Below are 14,315 nucleotides of genomic sequence, written 5' to 3'. Positions count from 1 at the left end.
GGGCTCCATATGCTGTGGAGCAGTTGGCTGAGGCATGAGAGTACTTCAGTGCAGGGGCTGCCTGCCAGCTAGCCCCACACTGAAGCACCCTGTGCCCCAGCCAGCCAGAGCAGTGTCTACACATGTCCTGCTGTGCACAAAGAAACTCCACAGCAGGGTAGTACTTGTATTTACAAGTACTACCCTGCTGCAGAGTTTATTAGTTTCATTCACCCTAATAGAGGTGCACATGTAGACGCTGAGACATTTACTGTTCAGTAAGTCAACTGCGCAATAAACGTCTCGTGTAGATATGCTCACCATGTAGTAAGAAAAAGGAAGAAGTAGTACAAATTTGAAGATACCAAAAGGATTAAGGGGCAGCTATGATATAAACTTAAAAATGAAGGTTGTAAATTATGCTAAAAAAGTGTAATTGTGAGGTGGGAAGGAAGTTATAATATTACTAAAGCAACTGTGCATTGATAGAAGCAATTAAAAGGAAAACCCCAAAATGCTAAGTCCACACAGAAAACATTCAGGGGTCCAAAATAAGGTCACTTTTCTGAAATCTGATAAGCAAGTTCTCAAGTATGCTCGAGAAGGGAGGGGAATGCCAATTACCTGTGAAGTGCTTTGACTCAAGGCATTAGAAATAGCAAAGGAATTGAATGTTCCTCTTAAAAAATTCAAAGCAAGTAATGGGTGGTGTATCCAAATGATGCGACATAGTGGCTTAGCCCCAAGATAAAGAACATCACTTGTGCAAAAATTATCATCAGACTGCAGCAAAAAAATTGTTGAATTCTGGTGGTATATTATTGGGCTACACAAAATATGATTACCTGCTGGGCCAGATATGTAATGCTGTTGAGACCAGTCTATATTGACATGCCAAGCAATGCTATCATCCGTGAGGGGCACAAAATCCATAATTAGGAGAAATGCAGGAAATGAAAAGTTGTGAATTAGTGATGTTAGCAGTATTGGTGGATGGGAGAAAATTGCCAACCTATGATTTTGAAAAGCAAAACTCTGCCAAAATAAAAGTTTCTACCAGAAATAGTGTTTGGGTGCCAAGAACAAGAATGGATGTCAAATGAACTGATGAATGACTCTTTAGATGTTGTATGGAAATGGAGACCTGGGGCACTGCTAAAGAAAAGAGGAATGTTGATGTTAGATTCATTCAGAAGGTATTTAACGTCAGATGTGAAAGCAAAAATTCAGTCAGTGAATTGTGATCTTGTAGTCAGACCTGCTGGTATGACATTTCAACTCCAACTATTGGATGTCAGTAAATAAGCCCTTTAATGACAATTTATGGTGTCAGTACTCAGAATGGCTCTTGGCAGGGAACCATGTGCTTAGATCTGGTGGGAAGATTATGAAGCCAACCATAACACTACTTTGCCAATAGATTCTGACTTCTTGGGAAAGGATATTTTCAGAATCCATTATTAAAGGCTTCAAGAAGTGCTGTATATCCAGTGCCCATGGATGGAACTGAAGACTATGTTTTATGAGAACAGTGAAGAGTGCGAGGATGCATATAGATTCGTAAATGTTAGGGTCGGAAGGGACCTCAGTAGATCATAGAGTCTGACCCCCTGTATAGGCAGGAAAGAGTGCTGGGTTCAGATGACCCCAGCCAGATGCCTATCTAACCTCCTCTTGAAGACCCCCAGGGTAGGGGAGAGCATTACCTCCCTTGGGAGCCCATTCCAGATTTTAGCCACTCTAACTGTGAAGAAGTTCTTCCTTATGTCCAGTCTAAATCTGCTCTCTGCTAGCTTGTGGCCATTATTTCTTGTAACCCCCAGGGGTGCCCTGGTGAGTAGAGCCTCACCAATTCCCTTCTGCGCCCCCATGATGAATTTATAGGCAGCCACAAGGTCGCCTCTCAACCTTCTCTTGTGGAGGCTGAAGAGGTCCAGGTGCCCCAGTCTCTTCTTGTAAGGCTTGGCCTGCAAGCCCTTAACCATATGAGTGGCCCTTCTCTGGACCCTCTCCAGGTTATCCACATCCCTCTTGAAGTGCGGCGCCCAAACTGGACGCAGTATTCCAAGTGCGGTCTGACCAGTGCCTGATAGAGGGGAAGTATCACCTCCTTGGTTCTGTTTGTCATGCATCTGCTGATGCATGATAAAGTGCAGTTAGCTTTGCTGATGACTTAGGCGTTAGGTGTGCTGGACATTTTTCCTCCCTAGGTGCAGCACTTTGCATTTCTCCTTGTTAAACTGCATTCTATTGTTTTCTGCCCATTTGTCCAACCTGTCCAGGTCTGCCTGTAGTTGTTCTCTGCCCTCTGGTGTGTCCACTTCTCCCCACAGTTTTGAATCATCCACAGACGTGGACAGAGTACACTTCACTCCCTCGTCCAAGTCACTGATGAAGACATTGAAGAGTATCGGTCCAAGGACCGAGCCCTGCGGGACCCCACTGCCCACGTCCTTCCAGGTCGATACTGACCCATCCACCACCACTCTCTGGGTACAACCCTCTAGCCAATTTGCCACCCACCGGACTGTGTAATCATCCATGTCACAGCCTCTTAATTTGTTCACCAGTATGGGTGGGATAGCGTATCGAAGGCCTTCCTGAAGTCTAAGTAAACGATATCTACCCCCTACTCCTGCATCCAGGTGTTTTGTAACCTGGTCATAAAAAGAGACTAGATTAGTCAGGCATGATCTACCTGCTATGAACCTGTGCTGGTTTCCCCTCAGTATAATTTTTCCTGCTGGGCTCTCACATATATGCGCCTTAATAATCTTTTCAAAGACTTTACCAAGGACAGAGGTGAGACTGACTGGCCTATAGTTGCCTGGATCCTCCTTCCTCCCCTTCTTGAAAATAGGGACCACATTGGCCCTTTTCCAGTCCTCCGGGACTTGGCCTGTGCGCCACGAGTGCTCAAATATTCTTGCCAGTGGCTATGCAGTGACATCAGCCAGTGCCTTCAGTACCCTTGGATGGAGCTTATCCGGGCCTGCCGACTTAAACGCATCCAGCCCTTCCAAGTGACTCTGCAACATCCCGGGGTCACCGCTTGGTAGTCAGGTGCCCTGCTGTTGTCTCTCTACCATCCCATTGTGAGACTTGTTTTGCCCCTCGTTTAGGAACAGTGAGGCAAAGAACTCATTGAGGAGTTCAGCTTTGTCCCCCCTGTCTGTCACCAATTGCTTTTGCCCATTCAGTAGTGGTCCTATACTGCCCTGGGCCTTCCTTTTACTCCCTATGTATCTGAAAAACAATTTTTTGGTATCCTTTACTTGAGATGCCATCCTCAGCTCCATGGTAGCTTTGGCCTTTCTAACTGCCTCCCTACAACTGCGAGCTGAGGAGTCATACTCCTCTTTAGTAACCTGTCCTCGTTTCCACTGCTTATATGCCCCCCTTTTTGCCTGTGGGCTGCTCTGGATTTCTCTGGTCAGCCAAGGAAACCTCTTGGCCCCTTTTCCCCCGCATCGGGATCATCTCCCTCTGTGCCTGAAGGATCACTTCCTTAAGGCACAGCCACCCTTCCTGGGCTCCCATCTCGCCAAATCTCTTACTCTGCAGTGCATCATTAACTAAATGCCTGAGCTCACTCAGGTGAGCCTTCCTAAAGTCTAGCACTTCCTCCCTACTAGTTACCTTCCCACTCTACGCCTTATGGTGAATTCTGTTATTTGATGGTCACTGCCCCCCAGGTGACCACTGATCTGTAGGTTCCCTACCATGTCATCCCCCGTTCACCATACCAGGTCCAGTAAGGCATTCCCCCTAGTGGGACCATGTGCCTCCTGCATCAGGTGGAGGTCCTGTACACAGGATAGGAACCTGCATGAATGGTGGGACTTTGCTGTCCATGTCTCCCAGCAGATGTCTGGGTAGTTTAGGTCCCCCGTGACTACCGCTTCCCTAGTCTTTATGGTCTCCGAGAGCTGCCTCAGGAGTTCCAAATCTAGTTCTTCCCCTTGGTGTGGGGGTCTGTAGCAGACCCCTACCACCAAATCCCTTTCCCCTTGACCACCATGTGTCCTAACCCACAATCCTACTTTCTCCTCCTCCAATTCCGTTTTGATAAGGGTTGATGTATAACGCTCCTTGACATAGAGCGCAACCCCTCCCCCTCTCCTCCCCACTCTATCCTTTCTGTACAGTTTATAGCCTTCAATGTGTACCACCCAGTTGTGGGTAGAGTCCCACCAGGTTTCTGTTAACCCCACTAAGTCGTAAGTGTTTTCTGCAAGCAGGAGTGCTAGTTCATCCTGCTTGTTCCCCATGCTCCTTACATTAGTGTATAGGCACTTGAGCCCTGTGACTGGTGCCTTTGTTGCCCCCTGGCTTTGATGCCCAATGGGCCCCCTATAGCTTACCTGCTTATTGCTTACCTGTGCTGTACTGCTGGACGTCCCATGCATTGCAGGTTCCTGATGTTCTCCTTCTGCCTCCCCGTCCTCTGTCTGAGCTAGTTTGAAGCCCGACATAGGAGATCAGCCAACCTGTTGGAGAAAAGACTTTTACTTTTCACTGAGAGGTGAAGTCCATCATGCCCCAGGAAGTCCCATATGAAAGTGACCAGTCCTAAGTTGTAGGTCTGAAAGGAGTAGCACTCACCAGAATCTGGACAGAACCTAATATAGATTAAGTTCATGTTTGAATTGAAACTAATGTGAAATTTATGATTTACATGTGAAATCAAGGTAAAGCAATAAACTCTAGAGCTGTTTGAGCCAGAGTAAACTGCTTTCAGGTGGAGCATCTACATGTGTGCCTGGGACAGCAGCAATTTGAGTTGGGGCAGAGCAGGCCCGGGCTGGCAGGGGGCATGGGTATGGTCAGCTTCAGGCTGTGGGTGGCAGCGTTGGGGTTGGCTGGGACATGAGGGTACAAAACCTGTGGCGCTGTTGCCTAGGCAGCCACCAGGAGTCTGGCCCCTGCCCAGTCACCATTTACATATGCATTTCAGAGCAGTTAATTACTCTGCTGTAAGATATTTCTTACGGTGGATTTAATTTGTTTACTGTGTACTAATACCGGGGCACTTGTAGACAGTGATGCTTTACTGTGGAGCTAGTTGGTGAGCTCTGCAGTAAGGTGCATGTATAGATGCACCCCCTGGTATTACTATAGTTTTTGTCATTAGGTCTGTTTATAAAAATAATACCAAATTAAGATTTTTCCTTGTATGGGATCTAATTATTGGGGTGCTCCTTTTTAAATTCAGAGTTGTCTTCAGATTTGAGTAAAATACAGTATGTCTATATTTTCTATTTAAAGTAGACTATGCAGTCTAAATAATGCATGCTATGAAAGGCCACCGGAAAATGCACTTCATATTAAGAAAGCTTAATTATGTCCATCTTGCCTAGAGAAAATAAGGAAAGAGTGAAAGTAGTATATTATAACAAAGGAAAAAGAATTTTGTTTTATATAATCAAACATGGAGGCAGGGGTGGAATCTGCTAACTCAGCAATAGGATCTAAATAAGTAGAAGTGATAATTTAGAGTGGATTGTTCTATTAAGCTGTAGAGCTGGATGTAAACACTGAAACACTGTGTGTTTAACTATTCAGTTTTCTTTTCTCTCCATTTGGAAAGCATTTTGACACTGAAACTCAAGACTTGGCTGGCATTGAATGGGCTCCAAATGGATGTGTTCTGGCCGTGTGGGATACCTGTCTGGAGGTATATGAGAGAGTTTGTTTCTAAAGATTGTAAATGCTTAAAGATGAAACTTCCTAGTTGCTTTTACAACATAAAGCAGTATATTGTCAAAAAGAATAACAGCATAAGAGCATATTTTTTTAGCAAAAGCAATCATGCAGTTAAGTGGGTGGTGGTCTTACATGTGTATATCAAACAGTTCCTGCATTTGCCATCAGAGGACACTTACTAAATTATCCATCTTATTCTTTCTAATATATGTATTGTATTAAAAATTTAACTTTTAGTTTGTTTTGAAAAATGGCAGAACAGCTACCCAAATCTTTAACAGAAGAGTTTTCACTAAGGGATTGTTTACCTGGTAAATTAAGTTTGAGGAAATGAGGATGTGACTCTATAGCACACTTGAAATGCCTCTGAGCAGTAAAGCTGGTGTGTGCTGAGTGATCCTGCAGTTAGTATGGAGTAATTAGTGTTCTATAAAATTACACCCTAGTTTGCTTTGTAATAACTTGCCTTTGTAGAGAAAAAGACAACTCTTCCTTTAACATATGTGGATGTTAGGTGAGGATAACCTGACAAAAGGCTATTTAGTTTGTATCAGTAAATTTGTTTGCCTGTTCATTTTTTTTTTTAAACAATATCGCTAGTCTTTAGAGCTAATGAATTTGTGTTCCAGTATAAAATTTTGCTGTACTCCCTTGATGGCCGACTGCTATCCACGTATCGTGCATATGAATGGTCGCTGGGTATTAAATCAATTGCCTGGAGCCCCAGCAGTCAGTTTTTGGCGATTGGCAGCTATGATGAAAAGGTAAAACAAAACAAAACAAAAATTTGAAGTCAAGACTCAAAATTGTCATCATGGCAATCCCATCTTACAACACTGTCTTTGAATCAGGTACGCATATTGAACCATGTGACGTGGAAGAAGATCACAGAGTTTGAGCATCCTCCAATCATTGCTAACCCAAAGATTGTAAGTACAGAATCAGGGCCTATTTGGATCATTATCTGTTGGTGAGAGAGAGTAGTAAAAATATTTTAATTTGAAGTCCTGATTTCTTCCTGGCCTGCAAATGTTGGTAAAGGAATTCAATCAAAATGTTGAAGTAAGGATAATTTATGTCAACTAAAATGATTAATCTGATTGAATGCACCCACAGTCTCTTATTCTGTCTAGGTATATGGTGTGGTTGATTCCTGGAGACTACTGACACATGCTAATGTCTTCTGCTAGGAATGGTGACTGTTAGACTGAGTATTCATGTGGTGTTGTGAACATGAAAGTGTACTTTCTATGAAACAAATTTACGTTATGACTAGGCGTTTAGGTAAGGGTTCAGTTGAAATATTTGTAATCTGACCAGTCTTCATCTTTACAAACGTTAAACTCAATGAGCATTTTCTTTCGGTTTATTTTTATCCTTGAGTCTGATAAGTGTGTGAGACCACAGAGTGCTTCATAGTTGTCAGGAAGAAGAGAACATTTTAACCCCAATCATGATAGTCTCTCTCAGATGAAGTAAAAGAGGGTCTCCAATGGTTGTAATTGTATTATACAGCTGATAAAAGGAACTTAAGCAAGTCTTATTTATTAGTATGTTATGTAAGGATTAGTATTCATGATGTATAATTTTTTTTAAGTCAGCATAAATATACTGTTGCTGCTTATCAAAAGACCTGAACTACAGAATGTTTGGTTTAAATTTACTTTGTTAGGAAATTGTTTTAGTTTCTTGGTATATAACTTCATTGTGATTTTTTGGGGGGATGGGGGGATTGTCTTTTTTCCTTCTCCTTCTATGTCATCTTTTCAAAATAAGTTATAAGCAGGGATCTGGGTTTTCTGTTTGCTACGGAAAAATGCCGATTTTATCCTTTGAAAGAGAAAAACACAGGAAACCATGGGTTTCCCCTTGTAGGTTGGGAGATTTCTTGTCTGCAAGGGGCTGCTTGGGGCTGGTGGGGAGTGGGAGAAGAGCGATCACAGGCAAGGACTGGCACAGGGCAGCAAGGCTAATTGCTGCTGCCATCGCCAGGACTTCTATGCCATCCATGCTGCCAACAACATGAGGAGAGGAGTAATGGACTGGTGGGGGGGAAGGGGGAGGTTATGCTGCCCTCACCTCCTCTCTCTGCCAGCTGCGTGCACACTGGGCTGCAGCTCTACCCTGTGCCATGCCCCAGCTGCCACTGCTCCCCTCAGGCTACTCCATGGCTGTACCCTGGAGGGGAGGTGGGGTTGGGGGGCAGCATGGTTGGCCTGAGGGGAACAGTGACAGCAGGGCCATGGAGGCAGGGTAGAGCCATAGCCTGGCATGCAAGCAGGTGGCAGCAGGAGGAGGTTAAAGGCAGCACGGCCCACCTCTCCAGTCTATTACTCCTCGTGCTGCTGGTGGCGCAGCTGACTTGGAGGTCCTGGCAGCAGTAGTGGCAGCAGCAATGAGTATTGCTGCCCTGCTCTGTCTTCCTGCTCTGGGTCCTGCCTGCTGGACTGTGAAGGCAGCTCCTGCCTGTGTCGGTCTGGTCAGGCTGTAGCCCCATGTCCTGCTGTAGGCACACAAATCTGTGCGGGGGGGTGGGGGAAATGCGTGCCCCCCCCCCCCCCCCCCCCCCCCCGGTCACTCTACTGTATCGCCTATGGTGTCTTCATAGACATTAGGCCTGGAAGGGACCTCGCAAGATCATTGGGTCCAGCCCCCTGCCCAAGGGGAAGGAAGTCAGTTGGGGTCAGATCACCCCAGCAAGATAAACATCCAAGCATTTCTTAAAGGTATCCAGAGTAGGATCACCACTTCTGGGGGTAGTCTGTTCCAGACTGGACACTTGGATGGTAAAGAAGTTTTTTCTTATGTCCAGTCTACGATGGTCTTCCACCAGTTTGTGACCGTTAGACCTTGTCTTCTCTTGGGGTGCCCTGGTGATCAGACGTTCTCCCCTTATACACTGCCACCAAGTCACCCTTGAGTCTTCACTTCTCCAGGCCAAAGGGTCTCATTCCTCTCGGCCTCTCCTCGTAAGGCCTGTTCTCTTGACTTTTAATCACGCACATGGCTTTCCTCTGGACTCTCTCAAGCTTCTCCACGTCCTTTCTAAAGTGTGGAGCCCAGAATTGGATGCATTATGCCAGCTGCAGCCTCACCAAGGCTGAGTACAGCAGGAGGACGACTTCTTGGGTCTTGCTTGAGATACATTGGTAGATGCAAGCCAGAGTTATCTGCTTTGCCAGCTGTGGCATCACATTGGTGACTTATGTCAACCCGAGGTTGGGAATCGTTGCTCTAGGGTGACCGCACTTCACCACAATTTGGTGTAGTCTGCGAATTTAGCCAGTTTGCTTCTGACACCTGAATCCAGATCCTTTATGAATATATTAAAGAGTACTGGTCTGAGTACTGAACCCTGGGGGGTACTACTGGTCCCCATGAGCCATGTTAACTGTTCCAGAGACTATCACTCTCTGGGTCTGAAATCACTCTCTGCATCACCTACGGTCAGACACCCTCCCTGGCTCCACCTCACACGCACAGTTGGGTGAGGTGTTGTGGGTCAGGAATGAGGAGCACTGGCAGGGATGGAGAGCTGTGGGCTGGGAGTGAGGGGCACCAAAATATCCGGGCTGCTCAGCACCACAAAGCAGTGGGAGGGACAGCTGCAGCTGGACTTACATCCTGGTGACTGAAGGGGGCAGCAGGAGCTCTAATCTTCTATGATTAAAAAAACCCCAAAATCAAACACCAAATAGATATTTAAGATTTATTTTGTTATAATGATTGAGACACTGGTAGGCTTCTAAATTGTTTTAAAATTATAAATATTGAATCTTTTAAACAGAGAAAACCATGATCTCTGGTTATAAGAGTTGTGAAGTACAAACACACAGTTATCTTTAAGCTTTGCTTCTGAGGATAAAAGTCAAAATTTGAAAGTCAGAACCAGAAACAAGTGAGAATAGCCCTGTCTGTTTGCATTGGAAAGACTGGAGCCACTTGCTGGTACAATTTCATACTGGCGTTGACATTTAGAAACTCCCAGTTATAGTCACAACATATATATGCTTTCTGTTCTGCTATCACCTCAATATGGCTTATTTGCATTAGTTTTCAGTGCCATGAAATGAAATATTCACGTCTTATCAAAACCAAAGTCCTACCCACTAACGGTTGCTGGGCTATACTAGCCAATTTTGTCTTCTGTTGATAAACATATGGGAAGTATGTGCTCTCTTTGACTCATTTTACATAGATTGTGGTTTTCTGTGGCACAGAGCTTTTTCTGATTGTGGACTTAGTTTTCAAATAGGGGAATATGAAGTCCTGAAATTGAGAATTTGCCTTCTCAAATCTGGCTACTTCAGCTATGAAATAACTAGATGTATTTAGAAACAATGTGTGCATTAAAATGAATGTTCTTTAGTCCTGGATTTGAGTGAAATGTTAATAACTTTTTAATACCTCTGGTTCAAATCTTGTTTTGTGGAACTGTCTTTTGTTTCTATTCAGATTGTTTATAAGGAAGTGGAGAAATCTGCAACTGTAGAAACACAGAAACTCTCTTTCCCTCCGACCAGAGCACTGGCCAGCTCTCTCTTCAGTATACCAAGTAAATGTAAGCAAAAGTTGCATGTTATGGTGCTGGTGATTGTGTAAAATCTTTATATTTTTTAAGTCAATGTTATAGAACACATAACAGATAACATAAATACCAGGGTGGATTTGACTTGATTAAAGTAAATTGATTTAAATCACTGGCCAGGAAGCCTTGATTTAATCGTTTTCTACAAAATTGCATTCTTGATATCCTTTATTCATTTAACTTCTTGAAACTTTGCACTTTTAGAGAAAGGTAAAAGCTTGACTGTGTGTTCACAAACTTGCAGAGAAACGATAGGGCTGATGGGTGGCGGGTAATCTCACTTAGGTCTGTTATCTCTTATCTCCATATACTTCTGTTAACAAGGATGTTTTCTGGAGACGACAAACTTTCCCTGTGCCCGAAGAAGGGTATTTGTGCCTGAAAGCTTGCAAAGAACAATTTTTGCAACTGTTTAGTTGGTCTAATAAAAAAATCACATCTACCTAAAGAATTTTGTCTGCCTATACGATTTCTGGAGAGACAAATCCAGTTGGACAAGTGAAACTAAGCATCATAGAGATGCTTAATGGGATCTTCTAGACTGAGTGCTGAGTCCCATTGGGTAGAGTGACTTTCTTTAATATTTACTAATCTATAGAGGAGCCTCTGGGAACCCTATAAGATTGGGCCCCTAATATAGTCCATGGCCTGTTATGATCTATTTATAAAACTTCTGAAAAGGTTACATGAATATATTGTCTCAAATAGTATATAATAGGAAGTTCTAACTTTGAGCTTTAACACACCTTAAATTAAAACTATATGTAAGTTTATTTTTAAAGCATCTTAAAAAATACAATTAAATCAAATCTGATTTAAATGAAATAATCTGATTTTTTGTTGTTGTTGATTTTTATCCACCCTGATAAATACTAAGTGCACTGTGCACTTTATAGTCATTACCTAGTTAACAGTCATGCAAGGCAAAGAAGTAATGAAATTTTACCATATGGAATATTAGTTTACTCACCTGGGGCTGCAGGTTTCGTTTCAGGCCAGATCCAGCACAGGGGTAGCAGTGGGAGGTTCAGCAGTGGTGAGGGATGTGGTGATGATAGTGAGTCAAGAGGTGGGGGGTCTGCCAGTTACAGGAGGGGGTCTTCTGGCAATGGTGGTGAGCTTGGCTATGGCCAACAAGGTCAAAGATCCCCCAGTTATGGAATGATATACAATGCAAAATATTATTCTCTTATTTGAGATTAGAATGCTTAGCTGGTATGATTTATGTATCAGTGCCTTGTCTGTATGAAATTGTTTGTTAAAGTGATCTTATTTCAAATTCTAGATGATGTTTCCCAGGTGCCCATGTCTTTACAGTACATCAAACCAGTTGCTGATAGGGCAAATCCAAGAATTGGAATTGGAACACTGGCATTTAGTCCTGATAACTGTTTCCTGGCAACTAAAAATGGTTAGTTCCCAGAGGGCTATATTTTAGAGGGTAAATCTCTTTGGTTTTATCTAGGTCTTGTCATCTACCCTCTGAAGGTAATCTTGGAAGTAAATACCATAATTGTTAACTATTTGTATTATGGTTGCACCTCAAGGCTGGAGTCAGGACTGAGGCTGCATTTTGTTAATTAACACTGTACAAACACAAAAGGACTTCGGCCCATGAGTTTTCACATCATAAAATGATAGACCGAGGGATCAGCTATTAACTGCTGCCTTGGTGATACATGAACTCAAACACTTGGCCTTAATGCACCAGGTGATAACTGGCTATACCCCTTCATATTTAAATTATTGTACCATATACATAAATGTAGCGGATACTGGGTAAAACACCAATCTCCCCTGGCTTCGTTTGTAATGAATATCTCCTTGTATATAGGTATTCTGCAGTTTTAAAAACACTGGCTTTTTTATTATTTATTTATTTATTTAAATACAGAGATGATGGCTTGAATGTATAGCTCTTTCCATTGGCAATACTGAAGTTCCTATATATGACTATATACATTTGTGGCCCTAAGAGGAGTTGGGGGGCTCTTAGACTCATTAAAGTTTACCTCAACTGATGGAGAAAAATTCTTATGGAATCAGCTGAGGGAGAAGCTTTTAATCCAGTTACTTGCTGAGAAATGTCCATGTGACAGAAACCACCACTAATAGCATCATTGTAAGTAGTTTTAGAAAAGACAATTAAGGACAAGAATATAAACCGAACTACTCTTTTGTTGTAGTTGCAGTTCCCCTTAATGGCAGATTAAGGCCTATTTGGAGAGCAAGCTTGGCATACCTCTGCTATAAATGATGTGCGCAGGGGGCTTTCAATCTACAGTTTTGGCACCTCTTATCATTACTTAAGGGCTGATCAGCAAGGCAGGTTGTAAGGTTGTTAATCAGTCCTGCTAGTAATACAGAGTTTTATGCACTGTGCACCATGCTGCCAGTGGTGTAAATGGTAATACAGATCAGGAATTTCAATGAAAACGTGTAATGTCAGGTATTGAAATGACACTGCATATTGCATTTCTTTTCTTACGGTATTGGCACTGTTTCCATTTTGGTAGATAATACTCCTAATGCCATCTGGATCTGGGACATTCAGAAGCTTAAGTTGTTCGTAGTCTTGGAGCAGTTGTGTACCATTAACTCATTTCAGTGGGACCCACGCCAACCTCGACTTGCCATATGCACTGGAAATAGTAAAGTGTACCTGTGGTCCCCAGCAGGATGCGTGTCAGTGCAGGTACCAATGGAAGGTAAGGCAGCTTGAAATTACTGCTGCAACTACATGTAAAAAACCCCGAAAACAACCACCCAAAACTCATTTGTTAATGTGGTGATTTGGTCAAAACATTGTTACTGAAGTGATGGATTTAAAAGTGTGTTTGGAACTTCTGAAAAGGTACATATTGCCTTTCCTTAAATAATACACTCTAAATGAAACTGGATAACCAGATAACAAGAAGAGCGAAATATAAGGTGATGATGTAGCCTATGATGGTTAAGTTACTGACATACCTAAACTGTACTTTAAAGGCCTTGCTTTTTATATGGGCTGGCTGCATATAGAAGCTGTAGCTATCCAGAATTTCAGATGCTGAAATTAGGACAGCTAAGCATCTAATGCATTTTTGGATACCTCAAATTAATTGATACTGAAAGTAGCTACAGAAAATATGGCAATATCTACACTAAAAAGCAGTTAAAGTTCCCATATATCCTTACCTCAACCCCAAATGGCTAGTTACAAGGCCCTTGAGAACATTTGCACTCAGTGATATGCTATGTTGCTAATTGCTTTAAGAAACCTTACTGTTTGTATGGGTCATTTTAAAAAGGTAACTACTTCAAATTTACTTCCATTAAAGTATTAGCAAATTAGCATAGGAAGTACCTTATATTAGCAAGTTGAGGAGATTTGGAATTGATTGGTCTTTGTTAGACACCAGGGGCCAGGTCTTAATCCACGTGCTCGGTTCTGAAATATGATCCTATTTCATCCTGCTCAAGTTCCTGAAAATTTTTTAGTGTGCCTGAATTCTTTGCTCAGTTGCTTCTCTTCTGTGTGTGCAGGTGATTTCCAGGTCCTCTCTCTTTGCTGGCACTCTGGTGGGGACTCAATGGCACTCTTGAGTAAGGATAACTTCTGTTTGTGCTACTTGGAAAGAGAGGAGGTAAAATAACTAAAGTAAAGGCTAGAAAAGCCATCTTGCAATTAAACCTTTATGGAAAATGTGCTGCTGGACTTACAGAGGAGTGAAGATGGGGCAGAACCTCAGTCTTCAAACTGGAGATATTTTGAACTCATTAAAATCTTATTTGGGGGAGGGAAAGAAAACTCCCTTGTAAAATACTGTGATAGTTACTTGAATGACTTGTTCAAAATTAAATTGCAAAGTACTAGTGCAACTAAAACCGGTGGGAACATGGCATCAGGATATTTTAATGAAGTAATGGAGTAAAATATAATGAAAACTTCTAAGCTTTTTGACTAGAAAAATATGTTGTGAAACTGTAGTTGTTTGTATATTGTGTATAGAAATTATTTAATTTTATATATCTCAATAAACATTTTGATAACTAAAATCAA

At 42.5% G+C, this 14,315-nt stretch overlaps 1 protein-coding gene across 1 annotated transcript in view; it reads left to right on the top strand.

Moving 5' to 3' along the window:
- WRAP73 (WD repeat containing, antisense to TP73) overlaps nt 1-14,315 on the top strand; it is a 38,658-nt gene extending 24,343 nt beyond the window's left edge. The window contains exons 6-12 of the mRNA XM_006259597.4: nt 5,570-5,656; nt 6,315-6,449; nt 6,537-6,614; nt 10,141-10,246; nt 11,559-11,684; nt 12,790-12,981; nt 13,799-14,315. Coding sequence (XP_006259659.2) covers nt 5,570-5,656; nt 6,315-6,449; nt 6,537-6,614; nt 10,141-10,246; nt 11,559-11,684; nt 12,790-12,981; nt 13,799-13,908 — 834 coding nt within the window. The 3' untranslated portion in view covers nt 13,909-14,315. The remainder of the gene's footprint in view (nt 1-5,569; nt 5,657-6,314; nt 6,450-6,536; nt 6,615-10,140; nt 10,247-11,558; nt 11,685-12,789; nt 12,982-13,798) is intronic.

The sequence above is a fragment of the Alligator mississippiensis genome, chromosome 13, assembly GCF_030867095.1.
Source record: "Alligator mississippiensis isolate rAllMis1 chromosome 13, rAllMis1, whole genome shotgun sequence".
NCBI lineage: Eukaryota > Metazoa > Chordata > Crocodylia > Alligatoridae > Alligator > Alligator mississippiensis.
Note: the sequence above shows the minus strand (reverse complement) of the source record. Positions and strands in the feature narration are given on the sequence as shown.